The sequence below is a fragment of the Phascolarctos cinereus genome, unplaced genomic scaffold (genome assembly GCF_003287225.1).
Source record: "Phascolarctos cinereus isolate Bilbo 61053 unplaced genomic scaffold, phaCin_HiC Scaffold_4;HRSCAF=312, whole genome shotgun sequence".
Taxonomy (NCBI): domain Eukaryota; kingdom Metazoa; phylum Chordata; class Mammalia; order Diprotodontia; family Phascolarctidae; genus Phascolarctos; species Phascolarctos cinereus.
The window spans coordinates 666,683,617-666,709,243 of NW_027555847.1; the positions used below are offsets into that span (position 1 = coordinate 666,683,617).

The 25,627-nt window shown below is 40.4% G+C and overlaps 1 protein-coding gene across 1 annotated transcript in view; it reads right to left on the bottom strand.

Moving 5' to 3' along the window:
• Window positions 1-701: 701 nt before the first annotated feature.
• Window positions 702-25,627, bottom strand: part of LOC110196227 (uncharacterized) — a 30,711-nt gene continuing 5,785 nt past the window's right edge. Inside the window, exons 2-6 of the mRNA XM_078154014.1 lie at window positions 17,432-18,365; window positions 16,780-16,871; window positions 8,844-8,970; window positions 7,761-7,850; window positions 702-7,123 (exon numbers count right to left, since the gene is read on the bottom strand). Of these exons, the coding sequence (XP_078010140.1) occupies window positions 5,883-7,123; window positions 7,761-7,850; window positions 8,844-8,970; window positions 16,780-16,812 (1,491 nt within the window). The 5' untranslated portion in view covers window positions 16,813-16,871; window positions 17,432-18,365 and the 3' untranslated portion in view covers window positions 702-5,882. The remainder of the gene's footprint in view (window positions 7,124-7,760; window positions 7,851-8,843; window positions 8,971-16,779; window positions 16,872-17,431; window positions 18,366-25,627) is intronic.

A 25,627-nucleotide genomic window follows, 5' to 3' on the forward strand; every position in this document is an offset into this window, starting at 1 on the left:
CCTTAAGATTCTAAACATTTCTTCTTCAAATGAATTGTTATTTTGTCTAGTTCTACAAAGTATCATCTTAGTAGCTTGATTGGTATAGTACACAAGCTGTAAATTAATTTTGGAAATATCTTCATTTTTATTATATTGGTACAATCCAACCATTAGCAATTAATATCCCACCAATTGTTTTAAGTCTTGTTCTATTTCTGTAAGTAGGTTTTGTAATCACATTGGAAGTCTTGAGAGTGTCTTCATCAGTTCATTCCCAGTTATTTTGTGCATTATGCAGTTATTTTAGTGGTGTTTCTCATTCTATCATTCCCTTCGACTTTTATTATTGTTACATAGAAATGCTGGCAATTATTGTTGATTTATTCTGTACCCTGTTAATTTACTGAAGCCATTAGTCATCTGAATTAGTTTATTTGAGGGCATAAGTATGCACACACACATACCCCTGTGATATATACTGTAAATAAAAAGGAGTGTGCCATACTGGTGAGGCAGATAAGCACCCCACCATTCCCCCCCCAAAAAAAAAACCCTCTTCCTTTGGTAAGCTTTTGGTTTATTTCAATTGGCCAACCTGCTTCATGTAGGATACAGGTCTTTCTCTCTCTCTCTCTCTCTCTCACACACACACACACACACACACACACACACGCTCATGACCCACTAGAAAAATAATCAGAATGATCACTCCAGAATAATTCAATTCAAGAGCAATTTATTAAGTGTCTGTACAAAGCCTTGTGTTAGGAACTGGAATACAAAAAAGCAAAAACAGCATGCAATGAATTTATAATCTAAAGGGGTGAGACAATATGTATATTAATAAATATATAAGGTAGAATGTGGTGAGGGCAAAGGCAGGATCTAGGCAGAGGGCTGAGAGGCCACTTTCTGATGGGGCAGATTAGAGAAGCTTTCATGGAGAAGGTGGTACCTGATCTAGGCCTTTAAGGAAGAGGCAATTCCAAAGGTAAGGGATACAGCAGGTATTTCAGGCATGCAGAGAAGTCTACAGAAATGTCCAGAGGTGTGAAAGGACAGGACAAGATTTGGGAACAGTCAATAGAACAATCTTGTGGTAACACAGTATGCAAAGGTAAGTAACACGAAATATGGCTGGAAATGGAGCTGGAGTCAGACTGAAGAGGGTGAAAAATCTGAGTTCTGAATCTCATATAGATAATGGAAAGCCAATGATGGTTTTTGCCCAGGACACTGTCATGGTCAGACTTGTGCATAAGAAAGGTCAAAGCAGTTGCATAAAGGATGCATTGGAAAGAAGTTAGACTAGAAACAGAGACCAGAAAGAAAGCTAATTATAGCAGTCCAGGCAAGGGGTAAAGAGAGTCTCATAAATAGTGGCAATATGAAGAGGAGGGAAAAGGTATAAGATATTATGGGAAGAGAATGAGAGCAGTATCATCTTCACTGTCCCTAATGTCTGGATTACTCTCCTTCATCTCACCTTCTCATTTGCCTAACTCCTTTCAAGCCTCAGATAAAATCTCACCTTCTATAAAAAGTCTTTCTTGGGGCAGCTAGGTGGCGCAGTGGATAGAGCACTGGCCCTGAAGTCAGGAGGACCTGAGTTCAAATCCTTTCTCAGGACAGATACTTGACAACTTTCTAGCTGTGTGACCCTGGGCAAGTCACTTAACCCCGATTGCCTTGCCAAAAAAAAAAAACCCAATGAATGCTAGTGCCTTCCCTCTACTGATTATCTCCAATTTATCCTTGTTTGTACATAATTGTGTTCATGTTGTCTCCTTCATTAGACTGTGAGCTCCTTGAGAGCAGGAACTGACTTTTGACATTCTTTGTATACCTAGAACTTAGCACACTGCCTGGCACACAGTAGTACTTAATAAAGGCTTACTGAGTGACTGATAGGAATGGGAGGATGGTGTGGAGATGAGATCTGTAGATAGTAACAATGAGCAAGGCAGTCATACAATTGGATCTAATGAAGTTCAAAAAGAAAGGTTGAATGATGGTAGAAAAGTGAATCCGGTGGTAGCATCACATGCCAACCATTCCTCCTAGTACTGTGAGTTTGGAGGCTGGTGGGGAGCAGTGTAGCCCAAAGAGGAGTGATCAAGATTAGAAAGAGCGGCAAGGATAGTGTGTACGGAACAAAGTCAGATTTCAATTACTGGTAGGTGTGTATAAGAAATACAGGTCAAATGGTACTGGGTTACCAATGGCATAGCTGAGGGGAAAACCAGAAATGGCTAGATAGGGATGGGTGTTGCATTGATCTAGAAAGGAAACAGTGTCAGGAAGAAGCAGCAGGGGGAAAGAGATTTCTACCAGAAAATACAATGGTTCTGAATGACAGCAATTAACAGAGCAGGAAATTGGGCTTGGCTAACCATAACGTAAGGGGAATACCAACCAAGTAAGCAGAAGCTTGGAAAATACACACCAATAACAAAAGTCTAAATGGAATGCTGATGTGAAGAAACCATCAAGCCCATCATCCTAACTTGGTTGTAGCAGAGAAAGGCTTGTTCCAAGGAAGGGGGGATGGAATCAGACCCCATCTCCTTGACAGTCTGAGAGTATGTATCCTGGGGAAAGAGGGCTGGATAAACTTTAATGGCAGCTGAATGAGTAGCAGTAGTTGTTTCAGGTGGCGGAAGAATTATAAGCCAAAGAAGAATTAGAAATAAAATTAGAGTAGTCACTATCTTCATAAAGATAGTGTAGTGAGGGTAGTCATTTTTCTCAAATCTAAAGAAAAAGAAAAATTCCAGAAGTTATGAACTAAAGGTGAAAAGGAAAAGAAAAACAGAATAATGAAGATGCCCAATGGAATCAGGACTATTAAGTGGAAAGTATATGAGAAAAAGAGAAAAAGCAGAGATTAAGAAGCCAAAAAAGCAGGGGAAATATATTATCAAAAAAGGGAATGGTAGTGATATTGTACCACAAGCATCTCCAGGTAGATAGATGGATAACAATGGATGAGATCTTGTCTTAGAAAGGCATACTGTATCCATATGGTGGAAAGGTGAGGAATATATAATGGTGAGGCTTAGGGAAGATTCCCCAAGGGTCCTTAGGCAGGCAGACATGAGCCTGGTTTGAGCTGGTGGAACTATGCCAGGAAGACACAAAAGACATTTGGTAACAGTACCCTTCGGATCCTTCCCCTCCAAGGGTTTATGCTGAAGTCTGCTGAGAGGCAGTGACCCCAATGCCTTTCTATCCTCCAACTTACCTGAGGGGCTGATAGAATAAAAATGAAAAGCTTCATACAATCACGGATTTAGAATTGGGAGCTTAAAGATCATCTATGCCAGCACTTCTTAAACTGTGGGTCAAGACACCATATGGGGTCTCAAAAATTTTGGTAAAATTTTTGGGTAAATTTTGGTAAAAGGTTTTTGAATATGCAATGACAAAAAATTAATTAAAAATCAAATGCACAATGAATCTGAGGTGTTTCTGGCAGCACTTGCCTGTGCTGCATTGTGCAACTTCACTGCAGCCTTGGATCTGAACACAAAGCTCATTCACTTTGCACTGCACATGCCCTCAGGCCATGAAACACCAAAGAACACTGCTGATACATGAAAATGGGTCCCAAGTGGAAAAAGTTCAAGGAGCCCTGATCGCCAACTCCCTCATTTTTCACGTGAGGAAGGTGAGGCCCATTGAGGTTAAGTATCTTGCTCAAAGTCATACAGGTTATAAATAGCAGGGATGGAATTCAAAGAAAACCTCTGACTTCAAATCCAGTGCTAAGGAAAAAAGCAAGTAACATTAACTTCCAAAGATCTCCATTTCTGGATCATCTGGGGAACTAGACTCCTCACAGAAGGTAGCCACTCAGTTTAATAACAAATACTGTTCCTGTTTACTTCATTTCATGCTTGGACTCTTCCCACTGGCACCAAGTGGTCAGAGGGATGCTATTCGATCTACATCCCTAATGAATCCATGTGTAGGACAGGGCGGCACTCTTGGGGACTGCTGAAATTTACCTAAAGATCAAATCAGACAAGGACAGTGAAAGCTGTGGGGGAGAAAAACAATATTTACTGGGCAACACTTTTCAGGATGTTCAACAGATCTTACATTAGGCCACAGATTGTTCTGTCTGCTGCTGCTGGCTTGCTTTATTAAAAAGTTGTAAACTCAAAGGGGATAATGTGATGGCTTTATTGTATTTTGATTACTGCTTAGGGGTTGAGGATATGCCTGTTGGGAGAGAGTCTACCATCGTGGTGGTGTTGTGAGGCTCATATGAGATGATGTGTGCAAAGCTCTTTAAACATTTTATAGCACTACATTAATATCAGTTATTCTTACCACTACTGCTGTGGATATGGGGGGTATAAGAAAAAAGAGGGGAAACTAGAGCAAAAGTGTTATTTGGGTATAGGGACCTCTTCTAAGGTCAAGACCCAAAAGTGCAAGGGTACAATGGGGCACATGGGGCTGGGTGGGTGGAAAGAATATGGAGTGGAGTTAGGGAGGAACTTAAGGAAAAATCAGAGGGAAGGCAAGTGGGTAGCATGATAGAATTCTATAATAAGGTTTTGCTTCTGCTGCAGATTTGCAAGCCCACTGAAGTCTATCAGGTACCACAACCAGGTATACAGGTGACTAATAAAAGTCCCTTGCCCACCAAAAACTGAACCCAATACGTCTGTCTATGCCTTGATATAGTTAGAGTGGCCTTGAACATACCAGAGATTAACTGCAGACCCACAATCATTACAAATCTCCTAAACATAGATCCCATTCTCAGTCAGTTATGCTTAAAGTTCATAGATTCTCTCTCACACCGATTTCTCCTTGAAACTTCCACCTGTCCTACCTTCAGGAAGTGGAACACAAGACCTCCTTTCTTGTTCTCAGCCCTATTCTTAGTCGGTACAGGTAACATTGATCTAATTTAAAGGCCTTTCCAGTTCTGACACTAGATGCTTCAGGGCAAGACAGCAGGCTTAAACTGGACCCATCTAAGGCTCAGGAAGAATACATTTTCATCTCAGAGGGACTCTCCTATAAGCTGTCTCTAAGCATTTTCTCCCCATACATACACACACAAACACAAATGTGCACACATACAAAGACACACACATATACCCCCAATACAAAGATACCTCCTCAAGCAAGAAAGCCACCTTAGGTTATTCCTGTTTTGTTCTAACAAGTTAGTAAAGTTTAATCAGTCTCCTAAAGAACATTATAATGATTTAGGCATGACTACAGTCCTTAAACCAGCACACATGCTGTATTCTCCATAGATCACTCTGTAGCCACCTGATGACAACTGATGTGGCTGACAGAAGAGAGCGAGACAAGAAAAGACAGGGTTATCTTTCCCTTCAGATGACCAACAAATACAGACAGTGAAAAACAATGAAATCTTTACCCTCCCTGTGTGGTGTAGTGTATAGATGAGTTTTGGCCTTGAAGCCAGGAAGACCCGGGTTCTAGTCCCACCCCAGATACATACTGGCTTTGTGACCCCAGGCAAATCACCTAACCTTTCAGTACCCTTGGAAACCAGCAAAGACTGTAAGTTGCAGAGGAGCTGCTGACTTGAATCATAGAGGAGTTCATCATACAGATGAAATCATAGATCCAATCCCCATCCCCTACTGAACAAGTGTCAAGTCTTCATAATGTTTTCCTTATAGCATCCCTATGTGGAGTTAAGCTCCAGCACGAACGATCCTAAAGGTTTTCCCATGGTCAAAACATTCACAGGGCTCCCTCTTCAGTATGAATTATCTGATGTTTCAAATGGACTGACAGCTGATGTGAAGACCCTCCCTTAATCTTTCATTGAGGTTCTTCACAGGTGTGAATTCTCCACAGGTATCACCTCTGTGGCTGAAGGCTTTCTCACACTCAGAACACTAAAAGGATTTCCCTCCCATATGAGTTCTCATATGTTCAGTAAGATTTCCCCTCTGCCTAAAGGCTTTTCCACATTCATTACATTCAAAGGGTTTCTCTCCAGTATGAATTCTATAATGTAGAGTGAGGGATGAATTCTGGCTAAAGGCTTTCCCACATTCATTACATTCATATGGCTTCTCACCAGTATGAATTCTCTGATGATAAGTAAAGGATGATCCATGACTGAAAGATTTCCCACATTCATTGCATTCAAAGAGTTTCTCTCCAGTGTGAATTCTCCTGTGTTGTGTAAGATGTCCCTTCTGGCTGAAGGCTTTTCCACATTCATTACACTCAAAAGGTCTCTCTCCAGTATGAATTCTCCGATGTAGAATGAGAGATGAGTTCTGGCTAAAAGCTTTTCTACACTGATTGCATTGATAAGGTTTCTCACCAGTATGAATTCTCAGATGCTCAGTAAGGTGTGCCTTCTGGCCAAAGGCTTTTCCACATTCATTACACTTATAAGGTTTCTCTCCAGAATGAATTCTCTGATGTTCAGTGAGGTGTCCCCTCTGGCTGAAATTTTTCCCACATTCATTACATTTATGAGGTTTCTTTCCAGTATGAACATTCTGATGTTGATTAAGGTAGGAGTGTTTGCTGAATGCTTTCCCACATTCATTACATTTATAGGGCTTCTCTACAGCATGGATTCTCTGATGTTCAGTAAGGTGTGTAATCCAGTTGAAGGCTTTCCCACATTCATGACATTCATAAAGTTTCTCTCCAATATGTATTCCATCATACTGAACCAAGTCTAAGTGGTAACTGGTGGGCTTCCTACATTTATTATACTTAAAAAGCTTCTTCCCTAAGGAAATTCTATTCCATTTAATTAGCTCTGAAAACTGTTTGAAGCTTTTTTCAAGCACATCACATTGATGTAGACTTTTTCCTGTAGCAAACAGCTGTTGTGGATCAAGAATTGACCCCAGACTGAAACCATATGTATTACCTTCATTAACATTCACCTTACTAGAAGCTTTTCTGGGGATGAATATCACTTGCCTAGATTGTCTTTCCTGATCGTCTGTATCCTCCTCTAACCTTACATCATATTCCCAAGATGATCCCAACTTGAAATCCCAGTACCCGTCTTGTGGGAGTTGAAGTTCCTTAGATGGCTCTCCCATACAAAACCCAGGCTTTGGAGTTGAGTCTTTGTTTTCCCACTTAGCCTCCTGACTAAAAGAACCTGAAACAAAAAGAAAAATGTCAATGGCCCCTGTTCTCTCTGAGAAAGCAAATTGCTTTATGATACATCCTAGTTTCCAGAATTCTGGATTAAGAAGAATGATCATAAATCTAAAAAGGGTAAAATAAACATTATTAAAAGACAACTGGAGTCCAAGATAGGAGAGAAGATAGAATTAACACACAGAGCTGCCCAGTTACTAAATTACACTGGGAGAACTCGTTGATATTACTGGAAAAGCAGAATTGGTAATCTTTGGGGAAACATCTTGCTTTTTAGAAAGGGAAAACAGGTTATTTCTGTAAATGACAGATTAATAAACCTAATGTCAAACTCTGAGAAAATTATGGAACTGACATTATCAAGCTAGTTTTCTTTAAAAAAAAAAAAAAGAAAAAAGAAAAAAATAAGTTTTATCTTGGACTAGAAGAAAACAGGAGGGAAGAAATGAAAGTAGGAAAGTGGTTTATTTAAGTGAAAGATGAAGATACATGACAAATATGCTTAGTAGACACAGCCTTTCTCCACAGGGTCTACAGTCTCTGAGAACTCCCTGTTCAACATTTAAAGATGCCGTCCACTAAGTGATCAGATGAAGTATTCCTTAACAATTACTCCCAGGTTTTCAATGCCTCACCTGAACAAGTGCTTCTTGGGACTTCTGGAGTCCATGGGGCTTCTCCTTTCTCCAGCTGGGAAATCACATCAGGCTTAAAAACTGGAAGTCCTGATCATGGAGAAAGAAATGAGCAGGTTTTGGGGACAGAGAGCCATCTGAGGATTCTATCCTATCCTGTTTCTCTTGAGAGAAAAGAAGATATACTAGGAAGTCTCAAAGGGTGGTATAACGCTGACGGTGGACTTTTGAAAGGGGATGTGAACTGCATTCAATTTAATGTGACAAGAATTTTTTTTACAAGACTTCAATATTCCAAGCACTGTACTAGGTACTGGGAAATATGGGGATAATTGGATCCAGAATTGATTTGAGCTCAGAACGAAAATAATTCACATGACATGCTTCCTGCTAAAAGGATGGGAATCTTTTATGTCTCCAGGTAAAATCCCATCTGCACTGGGATTTTAGGGGAGACTATTTAGGGTAGAGAATGTATAGCCTCCTCAGGGGCAGTAGAATGAAGCTGTGATTTCCCGATGTAAAAAACAAAGACCTTCCACCTTGTTCCTGTATAATGAGAACTAGTTCCTGCTCTGGGAACTAGTGGGCTCCACCTCACTGGAGGTGCCTTCAAGCAAAGGCTGGATGGCCATTGGCCAGGGATGATGTAAAGGAGTTCTTGTTCAGGTAAGGGTTGGACTAGATGACTTCTAAGGTCTTCTCCAACTCTGAAAATATGTAATTGTTGACCTTAAATGGATCACAAGATCATAGTACTAATTTACCACACGATCACAAGTTCATGGATCCAGAGCTAGAAGAGGTCTCAGAGGCTATCAAGTCAAACCCCCTCAGTTTTCAGATGAGGAAAGATTAAGTGGCTTGCCTGGGTTCACAGTGCTAGTAAGCTTCTAAGACAGGATTTGAACCCAGGTCTTCCTGTTTCCAGGCTTATGCTCTATGGCACTACGTCATGCTGGATCTCCCCCTATGCCAAGTTATTGCTGACTATTTCTACACATCAAGCCAAAACCCAGGTAAATTCCTCAAATCAAAACACTTCAATCAAATTCTGAGATGAGAGTTGAATGATGTCCTTACCCAGTGAGACCAAATTTCTGTAATTCTCCAACATCACATCCCTATATAAGTCCCTCTGTGCAGGATCTAGTTGCTTCCACTCCTCCTGGGTGAAGTCCACAGCTACATCCTTGAATGTCACAGATTCCTGAAATACCAAGCACAATACTGCTTAGCCTGGGACAACCCCTAATATGGACCCTGGGGAGACATGAAGTGAATAGCATCACAGTAGAGGGGGTTGGTCCCATAGTGTTTAGGTTTTTGAATGACTCAAGTTCAAATTTTAAATATCTGATCACTTTGTAGTAGACCCTGAGGGCATATGGCTAGATAGTTTTAATCCATTCCTCAAAAACATGCTCACAAATTAAATTCCAAAAGGGCCCCCAAGCACTTTTCTTTTAAAGTCTGAACCACACTATTAATATGATCACACACAATCCTAGAATTTAGAGCCAGAAGGGACCCTGGACCAGGGATAAACTAGTCTAGCCCTATCATTTCACAGATGAGGAAACTAAGAGCTAGAGGGGTTACCTAACTTGCCCAAGGTGAAACAGTGGTGGAAGCTGAAATCAAAGCCAGATCTTCTCTCTTCCAAACCACTGATTCATTCATCCCAGATCTCCATAGTTACTTCATACAAAGCACTATGTTAGGTACTGGAAGGAACACAAAAACTAAATAAAATGGCCTTTGTCCTTATATGGGCCACAACTGGAAGGGGAATGGAAGGGGTGGGGCACCAAATGAAGACATATATAAATAACTATAATACAAACCAATAGATAATAAACATGTAAAAGGAAGGTAAAAGAAAGTGCTCTGAAGGTCAAAGGTGGGGAAAGACCAATACCAGCTGGAGGGTTAGGGGTAAATGAGGGAGGAGGTAGTCTTTCTTCTGAGCCTTAATGGATGGGCAGGATTTCAATAGGCAGAAGTGAGAATAGGAAGGTCATTACAAAGTCAAGTGGACAGTACAACGTGAGGCATACTGAGAGATGAAGGTAGAAAAGTAGGGTGGTGCCAAATTATGGACTGAATACCAAGTTACGGAGTTAGAACTTTACTTGAGAGGTAGCTGATGGTGCAGTGGATGGAACACTGGGTCTGGAGTCAGGAAGACCTGATTTCAAATCCAGTCTCAGATACTTTCTAGCTGTGGGATCTTGGGCAAGTCACTGAGCCTCTGTTTGCCTGTTTCCTCAGCTCTAAAATGGAGATAATAATACCATCTACCTCCCAAAGTTGTTGTGAGGATCAAATGAGATAAGATTTATGAAAGGAATTAGCACAGTGCCTGGCATATCATAGGTGTTATATAAATACTTATTCCCTTTCTTTTTCCTCTTTGGTTAGTAATAGGGAGCTAATGAAGGTTTTTCAAGCTGGAATGGTAAGATCTTATCACAAGAAAGATGAATCTAGGAGCAATCTGAAGGCCAGGTTAGAGTAGGAAAGATAATGGAGAAAGGAAAAATGATTAGATTTTCATGAAAGTCCAAGGAGATGGTAATGAGGGACTGCACACAATTGTTGAGCCAGTTGTAATAGAGGCCCTGTCCAATGTACACCTGCTTAGTACTGTTAGTACCCCCAGGGAACCCCCAATCCACTGGAGAAAACACCACCCCTCTTCCAGCTCCTCCCCATAACAAAAACTTGCCTTTCCCTGAACTTCACCTCATGCCCTTCTAGCTTCTTCTCTGAAAGTTTCACCTCCTCTCATTGAAAAGGAAGGGTAGTAGAATGGTCAGCCTGCTCCTGGTTCTCTGCTCCAGACTAGGGGATTCTTGTTCAGGTATGGGTTGGACTGAATGGTGTCAGAGCTCTCTTCTAATTCTGAGGTTCTGTGACTCCCTGATCCACCAACCTCTCACTACTTCTCTTCATTCTAAGAAAGTGCCATTCCCTAAGGATAGGCTTAGGGAATATTTCTGCCCTCTACAGATTTTTGCTATCACCAACCACCTCTCAGAAACCACTTCTGCCTTGCTAGGAGTTCAGATTTTGGTTCATATTTTGCTTTACCATCCTGCCCCTCCTATCACCCTTGTTAGTCACAAGAATTCTCATGATGCCATCTACTAAGATGGGAAGGAGTTGGTCAATGATGAAATCACAGATGCTTGAAATAGAGCTACACTGCATTATTTTATAACATAGGTATAGGGATATACCTATGATTTCACTAGTAAAGAGCTTTCCTTTGTGAGGAAATCCCCTTTGCCAGTGCAGGTTGGCACCTTCTGGGCATCTCATTATCTTTAAAAGTTGCTTAAAACACTAGGAGGTTAAGTAACTTGCCCAAGGTCACCCAGTCAGTAGGTGTTAGTGACAGGACTTGAACCAAGGTCTTCCTGGCTCTGAAGCTGGCAAGAAAGCCTGTAAGCTCACTGGAAAAGAGCTGAATTTGGATGCAATTTAAACTATTGCCCTCCAGCTTGACCTATAACACGAATGGTTAAAACCTGTCTAAGGTGCCTGGTTGTGCTCTACTGTCCACTTTGCTTTGAAAAGGAGGAATGGGGAGAAAAGACAGGCTTTGCAACTACTTTGTTATAAGAGACCTGGAGCTCATTGACCAAAGCCGAATCCCATTGAGTGAATAGCTGGCTGGGCTTATCTACGGTGCCCAGAGAGCCAACCTGAGTTTTGCTGTGAATTCTACTCTGCTTGCTATAAAGAGGCTAAGGGGTGATTAAATAAAACAGAAACCTACTAGGCAAAGAACTGGTTGGGCTTTCATGTACTGCCCATGAGGAACTCTGCAGTTCTATGGTTTATGGGAACCGCTGGACACTATGATAGCATAACACTTCATCACTTTGTTAAGGATGACTGTAAGTTAAAAGTTTAGCACTGCTTCATCAGTTCAAGGACAGAAGAGAAGAGGCTTTGCCCAGCAGGACAGTGATAGGGACCTAAAACGAAGCAGCTAGAAGAGAAGCAGCTTTGAGTAGAGCAGCTTGTTCCTGAAAGGACCAAGGACATCAAGGCCTGTAGGTCAAAGGAAAGTTGCTCTTGATACATGGGTTTTCCCACTCTTGTGCCCCATGCTAGATTCCTCTGTGTGTCCACAGACATTGTGTGTATCGGTCCAGGTTTATGGGGGGACTGTGATATATCTGTATCATATATATTCATAATCATTCCAGCACGGCTTTATATTACCTGTGATGTTATCATTATTCTTGACTTTACCTTACTGTTAGGTAATCATTTTGTGTTCAAGAGTTAATGGTGTGACTAATTTTGTATAAATGGGAAGCACAACAATGAAGTCTCAGGAGCTAGAAAGGCAAGTAGTGGGAGTATAATCCCCATACAACAAGGATGTCCCTAGGACCCTAAAAGAATCTGAATTGTACATAGTGGTAGTCCTTATTTAGAAACTCCAGATCTGCTGGTTCAAGGGAAGGTGGGGTGAGAGAGCAAGGGAAGAGACCATTTTGTACATGGTCTTCATTTAATCTTATCATATACTACATTTATATATTACTATATATAAATGAGCTATATGTTACCATATATAAATATAGTATATAATGTGGTATATGATAAAATAAAATGAAGATCATGTACAAAATGCAGTTAGTTTAGTGTGAGAATTAGAACCAATCAGATTCTACCTTTGAACACTGACTCCATCTTGTGCTGCTACATGTATTTTCCTTCATTTTGTTGGGGTATTTTTTTTGGTTATTCAACCATGGGAAATTAGATTATATAAGCCATTTATTGTTTCATACCTGCAGGTGAGTGTAATTAATCAATATTTTTTCATTTTATGAATAGAGGAACCCAAAATGTACTCATCCTCCCCCCAACTTGGAAAGCCCCTAAACTTTCCTCCAACTAGAAACAGATGACCTAATTTTGCATCCTGGTTAATTGTTTTTGTTATAATTAACTGGACTTTTTGGATTTATTTATTTTTTGGGCATAAAAGTCTGCTTTACTCTGGATTTAGGGTATTTGGACTAACTAGGGATTTGAATGCTTAACCAATAAATCATCCATGCTCAGATTGTTTTCTTAGCAATTATTAGTTACCTTGTTCCATATATGTGTATACATAAATGCATATCTATGTGAATATAAACATACACGCATTTTGATTCCTCTGATAGAATATTAACTCCTTGAAGGTAAGGGTAATTTTATCTTTGTCTCAGTATTTTCCAGCACAAAGGCACTTAATAATAAATCTTTACTGACTGATTGCTTAGGGAGTCACAGTTTGTTATCTTACTGGGTTCATCATAAAACTCAGGTCATATTAAAAACACATTAAAAACATGGATAACCAGTGGAACAGAACACAGAAACCAGATATATAGCCTAACATACTTAAACCAAATTCAGGCTTGATAAACCTAATGACCAAAAAATAGTAAGTAAAAAAGTAAAAAAATTCATTAAGAAAAACTTTTGGGAAAATCATGCAGCTGCATGAAAAAAAAAACCAGTTGTAGATTCACATCTTGTGCCATATTGTATTAAAAAAACCAAACAATCTGGATTATCTATTTTTAATCATTTAAAAATTGAAAGTAAGAAAAATTGTATGTTTAACATAATTGTTTGGATTATAAATATTTTTATTGTAAAATTGATTAAATAGAAAAAGGAAGAGAATGACTTGAGCCCTCTCAATTATTCCACCAAAGATTAAAGGAAGGTAAAGGAAAGTAAAATAATAATAAGCTCAATGAGAGCAGACTGTGTTTTGTTTGGCATCTGTCTCACCCACAGTGCCAAGAAGAGCAAAATAAAAGATTACTTTATTGAACATCCAGTTAATATAATTATCGCAGTAGATTTCAGATAAAACTGGTAATAGAGTCAAGTTGTATTTCGATGCGCTGCCTGCACATTTTGGGACACTGAGGGCTCTGAGGGATTAGTTCTGAGCTTTGGGACTAGCAGAACAAAGCCAACTTCTTAGGACACATTCACGTTCACTTTCCACTACTTTCTAACACTTTGGTATTTACTGACCCTCAGACTCAAGGCACTAAGACTTCTGACTTTCCTTGGTTCTAGTGATCAGTTGCTCCCCATCACCCCTAATTACAAATGCTCCCCGTTCTGCCACGATCATGTCATCTTGATGCCCAGTTCTGGGATCTATTTCCCTTCTCTTGGTTCTTCCCTTATCTCTGCACATTACAGACAACAAGCATATTTTCTACTACGAGGAAAAAACATACAAATTCAGAAATTATACACTAGGTTGAGGGTAGTTAATAGTAAGGAGGAAAAGAGGGAGGAAAGGAAGGAAGAATTTATTAAGGACCTACTATGTGCCAGACATTGTGCTAAGGACTACAAATATCACCTCATTTGATCCTTATAACAATCCTGGGAGACAGGTGTTATTATTATCCCCATTCTACAACTGAGGAAACTGAGGCAGAAAAAGGTTGAGTGACTTGCCCAGGGTCACACAACTAAGAAAGTGTCCAAAGCTGGATTTGAACCCAGGTGTTCCTGATTCCAGACCTAGTACTCATTCCACTATGCCATCTAGCTGCCTCTATACATAAGAAATACATATAAAAAAAAATCTAGTCCCAGACTGCCTAGCACAAAGACAGTCACGCTAGAACGAGATAGGCCTGGAAAACCGTGGCTAGATAAAATACATCAAGGAGTTTAAAGGCCTAATCTGGGACTGAATAAGAAAAATAACAGGTAATAAGAAATAGGGTAGCTGAGTAGTGCTGGGCCTGAAGTCAGGAAGACTCCTCTTCCTGAATTCAAATCTGGCCTCAGACACTTACGAGCTTGGGGACCCTGGGCAAGTCTCTTAACCCTGCTTGCCTCAGTTTCCTCATCTGTAAAATGGGCTGGAGAAGAAAATGGTAAAACACTCCAGTATCTCTGCCAAGAAAACCCCACATGGGGAATAGGTTAAATATGCAAGACACAGTAGTCAATGACTATAGTAATTTATTATTTGATAAACGCAAAGACCCCAGCTTCTGGGATAAGAACCCACTCTTTGAAAAAAACTGCTGGGAAAACTGAAAAAGAGTATGGCAGAAACTAGGCATAGACCCAAATCTCACACCATATACCAAAATAAAGTCAAAATGGGTTCACAACTTAGATATAAAGGCTGATACCATAAGTAAACTGGGAGAACAAGGAATAGTTTACCTATCAGATCTATGGAGAACAGAAGAATTCATGACCAAACAGGAGATAGAGAACATTATGAAAAGCAAAATGGATAATTTTGATTACATTAAATTGAAAAGTTTTTGCACAAACAAAGCCAATGCAACTAAGATTAGAAGGAAGGTAGAAAATTGGGAAAGAATTTTTACAACCAGTCTTTCTGATAAAGGCCTCATTTCTAAAATATAGAGAGAATTAAGACAAATTTATAAGAACACAAGCCATTCCCCAATTGATAAATGGTCAAAGGATATGAACAGACAGTTCTCAGATGAAGAAATTAAAGCCATCTATAGTCATATGAAAAAATGCTCTAAATCGTTATTGATTAGAGAAATGCAAATCAAAACAACTCTGAGGTACCACATCACACCTATCAGATTGGCCAACATGACAAAACAGGAAAATGATAAATGTTGGAGAGGATGTGGGAAAATTGGAACGCTAATACATTGTTGGTGGAGTTGTGAAATGATCCAACCATTTTGGAGAACAATTTGGAACTATGCCCAAAGGGCTACAAAAATGTGCATACCCTTTGATCCAGCAATAGCACTTCTAGGGCTATATCCCAAAGAGATGAAACAAATGGGAAAAGGACCCACATGTACTAAAATATTCATAGCAGCTCTTTTTGTGGTGGCAAAGAATTGGAAATTGAGAGGATGCCCATCAATTGGGGAATGGCTGAGCAAGTTGTGGTATATGAATGTAATGGAATACTATTGTGCTGTAAGAAATGATGAACAGGCTGACTTCAGAAAAACCTGGAAAGACTTATATGGTCTGATGGTGAATGAAGTGAGCAGAACCAAGAGGACTTTGTACACAATAACAGCCGCATTATGCAATGACTAAGATTGTTAAATGGAACCTTTCTCAGCATTATGAGGATCTAAGACATTTCCAGAGGCCTTGGGATGGATAATGCTGTTCACATTCAAAGAAAGAACTATGGAAGTCGAATCTCTATCACTTATTGTTACCTTCTGTTGAGTTTTGTTTCATCTTTCTGATGGTTCCTCATATTGGTTTTAATTTTTACTTACAACTTCACTAATGTGAAAATATAGTTTAATGGGTATGTAAATGTAAAAAGCCTATATCAGATTGTGTGCCGTCTTGGGGGGGGGGGAGGAAAAGGGAGAAAAATTTTCAACTCAAAAGCATATGGGAAAAATAAATTTAAAAATAAATAAAAAGTAAAAAAAATCCCACATGGGGTTGTGAAGAGTCAGACATGACTGAAAAACAACTAAACAATAATAAGAGATAAGGCACAACGAATCTCTGAAACTCATTCTGATTCTAGTAGCTCCTTGATTTCCTCATGTGTAAAACAAAAGAATAGATAAAATAGATCAGGGATGTTTAACTTCTTCAGTGTCATGGACCATTTTGGCAGCCAGGTGGTGTCTATGAAGCCCTTTCAGAATAATGTCTTCAAATACATAAAATAAAATATGCAGGATATAATAATATATGGAGACACAGTACATCTAAATACAATATCAAAATATTTTTCTAAAAAACCAGTCCATAAGTCACAGGTTAAGATCTGTTGCATCCAGAGGATCCCTAAGCTTCCTGCCCTGCTTAAATGCCAGCTCTGCACCATCCAACAGAATAGGATGGGTAAAAGTAATCAATGCTCAGGTTCACCCATAGACCTTACATGAGAGAAGGGAGGATGAGCAAAGGAAGAAAATGGCATCACACTTGAAAACCGAAATGGCATTTCAAAAGAGAGGGAGCCCTAACTCACCTGCATCCTGGCTGTCAGAAACCCAGAAGTCATTACTTCTTCTTCCTCTAGACTCTTTTCTTGGGAAAAAGCAGAGTCTTCAGAAAGCAGAGCTGGGGAAGGAGAAAGGAATCATGAGAGAGACCAGTCCTGCCTTTTAGCTTCCAAACTTACCAGGATAAATTGCCCACACACCTCCAGGACGATATCTACAGAGTAAGAGATCAAAAGGGTCACAGAAGTTGCTCTACCTCTTCTTAGCAGCAAAGAGAGAGGTCAGGGGACATTAATTCCCAAGACTCCTAACACTATCTCTGTGGCCAGAGAAGGTTTCAGGTTTTGCCCAGATCTGTAGTCTGGGAATTAAGACACAGATTGAACTCACAACCATGTCCTTTATGTGCTATGTGATATAGGGCATTCAATTCAACCTCTCTGTGCTTATGGAAAAAATTTCCCACAGTCATGGGGAACAGCTGAATGGGGTTATGGGTAGAATACACTGGAACTCCCCTTGGAGTCAGATCATGGAAATGGAGCTGAAGCATCACTACCTATAACCAGAGCATGCACTGATGTGCAGAGCTCACCATGAGTGGGCAGGGAGGTCATCTGAGACTGGGAATAAGTGAATGAAAGAATGAATGAACAAAAATATTTATTAAGCACTTACTTCGTGCAAAACACTGTGCTAAGTGCAGGGGATACAAATAGAAGACAAAGGAGCTCGAATTTTAATGGAGGAGATAACACATATTGGTTTTAACTGGAAGTCAGATGGAAAGATCCAAAGGTCTTTAGGGTACAGCAGCAATGCAGATGGGCGTGCTTCTTCTTTAATGTAATTTCCACTGATAAAATTCATATCAGTGTCAGATGTTGAGCCATTTGACAGTGCCAAGGTCCTCAGTAGCTGTGGCTTCAGTATCTGCAGAAGCAGTAGCCAGGCTGCACCTCTGCAGAGCTTGCTTCCTAAGATGATGTCTAAAGGGAGATGGTGGTCAAGGTGGTGATGGTAGTTTGATCTGCCCAGCACATGCTGCCTCCTGCCTTGCCTTCAGGGTGCTGCTTCAGCAAGGCAGATTTGCCTGCCCTGTAGGTGGTAGTTGACTGGCCCCTTCTGCACAGGAGTTGCTTCCCCAGATGATGACTGTGAAGGCTGGGTTGTAAGTAGGACCAGTGTGGTCTCAAGGTGCTACCACTTCCAAGGCCCTTGTGCTCATCTGCTTGTTAGTGGCAATTGGTCAGCAGTTATTGCTTGTGGTGATAAAGAAGGTGGACCCCCACTCTACAATTTCTCCCTTCAATGATGGCAAGGGGGTTAGAGGGAAGCAGGTCTGGTGGTCTGGGAATCACTGCTCTTCCCAAGGAGGGAGCTAGTAGTCAAAATGGTGGGGGTGGTTTGACTTGCTTGGCAAATACTTCCTGTCTCTCCCTCAGTGTGCCCCACTGTATCTGCTATTCTTGCTGGCCTGCCCCAGGAGTAGAGCAAGAGTACCACTGTAGCAGCCTTGAGGCCAAGGCCTTGCTCCCCTTGTGTCTTCATTATGGTGAGGTGGGAATGTTCATGGGGCTCCGTATTGGCCCATGTGATTCTGGCAGATGCTCTGGAAAAGTAAGTGATTGAGAAGCTAAGGTCCAAATCCATTCCAGAGCCCCTAATCTGATCTATACCAACTGTCCTTACTCTCATTCCTCTGTCCTCAGAAGAGTTGGTTGAGAGTGGGCACCAAGATATAGTTCTACTCAAGGGCACCTATAAGACACTCAGTATGATAAAGACTTTTACCATCCTCAGAAAATTTAAAAAAGAAAAAAAAGCTCCAGAACAACCAGCCCTTCTACTGATGTCATGTTTCGATGGGAAAGCACATAGCTAAGAGGTTAACTTATCGCCCAATTAAACTGTTGTGAGGGGAAATCTGGGACAAGATTATATGATGGCAAAGTCCAATAGCACTAGAAATTAACAAGTGTCCTGATTTTTCAGAAAGTGGATTCAGAGTCTTCAGAGGATGGACTAGAAAGTTTGAATTTACTTAGTAGGAAAATTCTACAATACATTCTTTTTCATCAGACCTGCGATTCCATCACAGTAGTACAAAAAAGGAATTCCCTTTACCAATGCTAATTGGTACCTACTGGGGGGCCATCTCCAGTCGTCCTGATGAGAAAGTGAGGCTGGTGACCTTGCACAGCCCTCTCAAATCAAAGTCAGTTGCAAATCATGTCATCAACTCCCTAATGTCATGGTCCTCTTTGAGAACTAAGGACAAACACGACCTGCAGTAATCCCAGCTGCCTGAGTGGGGACCCAGCTGGGGGCCAGTTTCAGTTGAGCAACTCACCTCCTCCCCTTTCTCCTCTCCTCTCCCTTCCCCCCTTTGATGGCAAAAGCTGCCTACTTAACTTGGGATTTACTGACTAGATTTCTTGGTCGAAGACTGAGCCTTAAAACCCAATTCACTCAGGAACTCATAGATTGGACAACAATAGGTCCTTGCCTAAGCACCATTTAATGGTTCTTTTTTGGGCCCTCCTGGCTCACAATGAAAACGTAAATAGAAACTTTCACTTTTGGTGAGCAATCCTGAGGGTCTTCCTCTCCCAGTTTGATTTGTTTTTTTTTTTTTAATTAAAGGGACCGTCCCTTTTGACTCACTCCTTAAAGAGGCCTATTCACTTGAATGGGCATCGCCTCACTCAAAGTGAGAACTTGAGAAGACCTTAGCTTAAAAGGCCAAGGTCTCCCACTATATCCAGGGCCATCTCCAGACAAACACAACAACAATAACAACAACAACCTGGTACCTACTATACAATTTAAAGTCTTAATTTGCCTGGAGCACTGAAAGCTTATAGTCTTAGAGAGAAACAACAGAAGGAAACATTTATTAAGTGTCTACTAATGTGCCAGGCACTGTGCTAAACACTTCATAAATATTATCTCATTTGATCCTCACAACAATGCCAGGCCATAGGTGCTATTATTATCCCTACTTTACAGGTGAGGAAACTGAGGCAGACAGCGGTTAAGTGACTTGACCAGGGTCACACAGCCCATAGGTGTCTTGAGGCCAAATACAAACTCAGGACTTACTGATTCTCCATTGTGCTATCTGGCTCTATCCACTGAATGATGCTGCTTCACTTTATGAAAAGGACTGTCTCTGTGCACTTACAAAGAAAAAAAGGTGGAGAGGGATTACAAGAAGTCACACCAGACTAACCTCATTTATTTTTTGATAGGCTTACTAGACTAGAGCCATACAGGGAATGCTGTGGACACAGGATACCTGGAATATAGCAAAACATTTGACTGTCTCTCATGATATTCTTATGGACAAATGGAGACATATCAACTGAAAGGTTTTAATTAGATGTTTTAATAACTGATTGAAGGACCAGGCTCAAAGAACAGAGATTAATGGAGCAATGCCAACCTAGAAGACTGTAGTACTATAGTACCATGGAAACTCTGTCTATTGTTACCACCATCTTGGATGGAAGCAGAGAAAGCATGTTCATCAGATCTGCAGATGATATGAAACTGAGCAAGACAGCCAATGCGGGATTAGAGAACCAGGATCCCAAAGGGCTTTGACAAGTTAGACTAAGAAGCCAAATCTCATAAGACACTCCAATGGGTCCACAATCTCCTAAATGAGGGAATGTCCCCTGCCAACGTAGACTGAAACTGACCTGCACTTTAATATGCTCTGTGATTCTTATCCATGTTTTCTTATATTTCTACATAGAAGAACCAGTCACTATGCTAGAAGCCTTTCACATTCCATGGATACTAGTGCAATACTTGGCAGGGAGAAGGGAAGGAAAGGGAGTCTATTATTCCTTACATTTAGCACATAGGCACTCCATTTTCCAATCATGCATGTCTTTAAAGTCTTACATATCCCTTTTCCCACATAAGTCATTTCTGTCAACATGCTATTAGATATATATTTTTCATATGCTTCTACAATAGACTTTGGATCACAAATAATTTTGATTCTCCTTTAAGATCATAATATTCCATGATTTATACCCCCTATAGCATCACAGAGAAATTATGGGTGTTGAATAATGGACTTGCACATAATTAAGTAATTTGGGATCCCTGAAAGCATTACATGGATTTCCAAAATGTAATATATCCCATTCTTTATTCTCCAATACAAATCCAGGACAAGCTCATTGCCCATGACTGTCCTTTTGTGATGCCCTAATCCATCACTAACTTCCCCTTCAGACCTCACAGTTACCCGTTCTGTAATTCTCTAGTGAACTTATCTGTGTTTTTGTCTTCTTCGTGAACAAAGTAAATGAGGGCAGGGACTATGTCATGTAAACTTTGTATTTCCTCCCATACCTAGCACAGGACAAGATATACAGTAGACACTAAACAGAGGTTTTTAGAACTTGTGGTACGCTAAAACCCATAGATCTTTTTCAGAGAAAACACTAACTTGCAAGCCTCTCCCAGTTGTACTCAGGAAATTGACAGGCAGCATGTGGAAACAGAGTTGAATATGGAACCAAAGGACATGTCCAAAGCTCCAGAGGTTCAAAGCTCAACACTGCTACTTGCCTCACGTATGACCCCAGGCAAGTTATTTAAATCAGTTCTCTCACATGTAAAATATAGAGCAGACTAAGAAACCTCTAAGGTCCCTTCCAAATCTAAATGATCCTATATGTCATGACTTTTTTGAACCCAAGTATGCTTTACATTTATGTCTCCTTAATTTCATCATATCATATTTAGTTCAATAGTCTAGCCTGTGAAGATTCTGACCACATCACACAGTTGTTAGCTATCTCTCAAAACTTTGTGTCAATTGCAAGGATATTGCTTATAACTATTAGTGGCTTACAGAATTTTCTGCAAATGGAATTGAACTCTAAACTGGTTTGGCCTTTAGACTCCATGCCTGTCCATTTGGCAAGTGTCTTTCCCGACTGAGGCAGGTCCTAGGCCCCTTCAGCCTCCATGTTCTGGCAATGACTTTATATTGATTAAACTTCTCTAAGAAATAATCAGACTAATGTCTTTACTTTTGTCCTTTTCTAATTTTTTGGAGTCAAGAGATTTTTAGTAGGTCATACTGGAGATCTCATCATTGTCTTCTCATATTTATCCTTTATTCTAATTTGGTATTGATTTTTATATTTAATCTAACCAATTAATGATATGACTACATGCAGACAGCTATTGCTTAATTGATGACCACTGATTTATATACTACCTGATAAAACAGTCAGTTTCATTGTTTGCTTGGTGTTCTTCATATCCATTTAGCCTTTTGAACCTTTTCTTGAAGAAGTATTCATGATCTATAGGCATGAGGCTTCTGAGTAAACTATAAGCCACTGGCTTATTTCATGTCTTAAATACAAACCATACTTCCCAACATTTTTTTGCTGTCCTCACCTGAGCCCCATATCACGCTGAAATCACCAATATCAAGGTATGTGTTTGACTTGGTTTGGAGGATCTTACCAAGTTATTGTTAGAATTTCTCTACATTCTCATCCTCTGTAACAGACATTGGTGCATAAGCTGTAACTATCGTCATAGTGGTCCCCACACTGCATGTATGCTCATCATTAGCTTGGCAAGGCAAGATAAAAAATTGCCCCATGAAATCATGCACAATGAAACCAACTCCACCACTTTTTTCATTCTTTCTCCCATGGGAGAATATGAGCCATCTTTCTGTTTATATGCAACTTCTTTATGTCTTCTGGTCCCAGGATACCAATAATTATGATATCTGTAGAAAATGGTACAGTCCTTAGCACCCTCTGCCACCTTTTCTGACAGTGGGAGGGAAGGAGTTGCACAGAACCAGAGCATTTCTTTCTGCTTCATACGAGGCTGACATCAAAGAAGTCATTACCAAGTGACTAACATTCTATTAATGAGCCATGATGAGGCATCAAAGTAGATTTTATGGAGAGAGATGAAATTAAATAGAGACAGACATGAAATCATGTTGTTGCTGTTACTGTTCAGGCATTTCAGCCTCGTCCAACTCTTTGTGACCCCATTTAGGGTTTTCTTGGCAAAGATACTGAAGTGGTTTGCCATTTCCTTCTCCAGCTCATTTTATAGATGAAGACACTGAGGTAAACATGGTTAAGTGACTTGTCCAGGGTCACACATCAAGAAGACGAGGCTTCCTGATGCCTGACTCCAGGCTCAGTACTCTGTCTACTGCACCATCTAACTGCCCTGTGAAATCATGTACTCTGGTTCAAAAAAATCAACTGCACAAGTTGGAGGTGATGTATCTGACAGCTCATGGGAGAAAGACCTAATGTTTTAACGAACGGCAAACTCAACAATTGCCTGGCATCCAAAAAAGCTACCAAGTTTATGTTTCTGTTTGGATGATAATAAAAGTTAGGTTTTTCCCTCTTAGCTTTATAGTACAAATACCCCCTTGAAAAACTAATCTTGTCTCAGTTTAACTAAGAAAAAAGAGATGTTTCCACACCTTGGGCATGACAAAAACTGGAAATCAGAGTACCATTAGTAACCAATGTGGTTATGGCTATGGGACCAATCACTGGTCAGGCGTATAAGGATACATATTCAGGGAGGAGAGGAACAGGAAGGGAAAGATTAAGTTCCCTGTTTATATTGTTCTTTCACATATACCGACTGCCCTGTGTGGTTTTCTTCTCCCATACTGGACATATTCACACCCATCCCACCCTGTCTTTGTAATCCTCACCTCTCTCTTCCAGCAAAAAAGTCAAAGCCGAGTCTTCCATAGTTAGCCCTTGATGTTTCCTGAGTGTTCTGATTTTGCCCAAGAACTGCTTCCCCACACAAGATGATCAAAACTTGTTCCTGCCCCAACAGTTCCAGTATCTGCTCCTATCTATCAGTCTCTGCCTGGAAGCTCAGAAAATTGGTGTTGGATCTTCTTGGATAGATTCTTGATCCCCAGGGAATCCTCTTCCACCTTCACCTTCCTGCAGGGCTTAAACTGAGGAGAAGGGGCAGGATGGGTGACACCCAATACAGGATCACTTTAACTGGGACTTTCTCCCTGGCGCTCAGATCTGTCTCCCCAACACAGATAATATCTCTTCTCTGTCTCTGGTGCCCCCAGACTAAGTCACTACAGAGCCTACCAAAGACTTCTTGGTATGCATGATCTGCAGGGATAGGTCAGTGTCAGCAGGAGGGGCCTGGCAGCACCATCACACAGTCCAAACCTGGGCTCTACAGAGACAGGTAGACCTCCTAGACATACAAATGAGCACATGATGAGTTTGGTCCATTCAATAAATATTCCATAGCATCATAGGATTTAGAGCTCGAAGGGCCTTAGAGATTATCAAATCCTGTCTTTTTACAGATGAGAAAAAGGAAGCCCTAGCAGGTTAGGGCTAAGGTGGGAACCCAACCTGGTGTGTGTCCGAGAAAAGTCTTGTGTGTATATGACTATACAGTTTTTCTGTAGAATTGGATTCAGTTCTGGGCATAGCATTTTAGGAAAAACATTGTTAAATTGCAGAATATCCACAAGAGGGAGAACAGGATGACAAAGAACCTGGAAAGTTTGCCATAGGAGGGCTAACTGAAGGAACCAAGCATGTTTAGCCTGAAGGACAGAAGACATAGGAGACACAACAGTTTTTAAGTATTTGAAGGGATTTCATGTGAATAAGGTTCCCCATTCCTGGATTAGACTATTCGGTTTGGCCCCAGAGGGCAGAACTAGAAGGAAAAGGGAACAGGGATAAATAAATATAAATAATAAATATAACAAATATTTATTATGAATAAATAAATATAATAAATAAAATATAAATAGGCATTTAAGTAGTGCCTACTGTATGTCACAACAACTTTGTAGCATAGCTCTTGTTATTATCCCCATTTTACTGTTGAGGAAAATAAGGAAAACAGAGGTTAAGTGACTTGCCCAAGATCATACAGCTAATAAAGGACTGAGGTCAGATTAGATCTCAGGTCTTTCTGACTCTGGACCCAGCACTCTATCCAGCACACTACCTAGCTGCCTATAAGCAACAGGTAAAAGTGGCAGAGGAAGATTTCAACTTGATGTGAGTTAGGAAACTCAACATTTCCTAACAGTTAATTTTTTTTTTTTTGCTTTTAGGCAATTGGGGTTAAGTGACTTGCCCAGGGTCACACAGCTAGTAAGTGTCAAGTGTTTGGTCTGATGCCGGATTTGAACACAGGTCCTCCTGACTTCAGGGCTGGTGCTCTATCCACTGCGCCATCTAGCTCCCCCCTAACAATTAATTATTAAAGCATGGAATGGATACCTTTTTGTAAGGGTAGTGCCCCTCACCACCAACACATCCTTGGACATCTTTAGGCCAAAGCTGAGTGACCATTTCTTGGGTATGTTGTAGAACTAGGGTTCTCATCCTTTTTTGTGTGTGTGTGCCATGGATCCCCGTGGGAAATTGATGAAACCTATGGACCTCTTCTCAGAATGGTTTTAAACAGCATGGGATAAAATGCAGAGGACTACAAAGGAAACCAAGAATATTGAAATACAGTGATTGAAATCTTTTTTTAAGAAGTCCATGGATCCTCGGTTGTTGTAGAAAAAATTCTTTTTCAGATAGAGGCTGAACAGAGTAGACTTTAAAATCCCTCTCAACTCTGAGATTATGTGATTCTATGAAGCAATTTGCCCCAAGTCAGAAGTAAAGGCAAGATTCAAACCCAGGTACTCAGCCTCTAAATCCAGTATCCCTACTCTTTCAGACAACAGACATGCAGCACAGTCCAGGTGAGTAGTGGAAGCCTGACCAGATTAGTAATGCTTGTAAGTTAACAACGACCACATGAAAGTATGTTCCAGATCACTAGTAA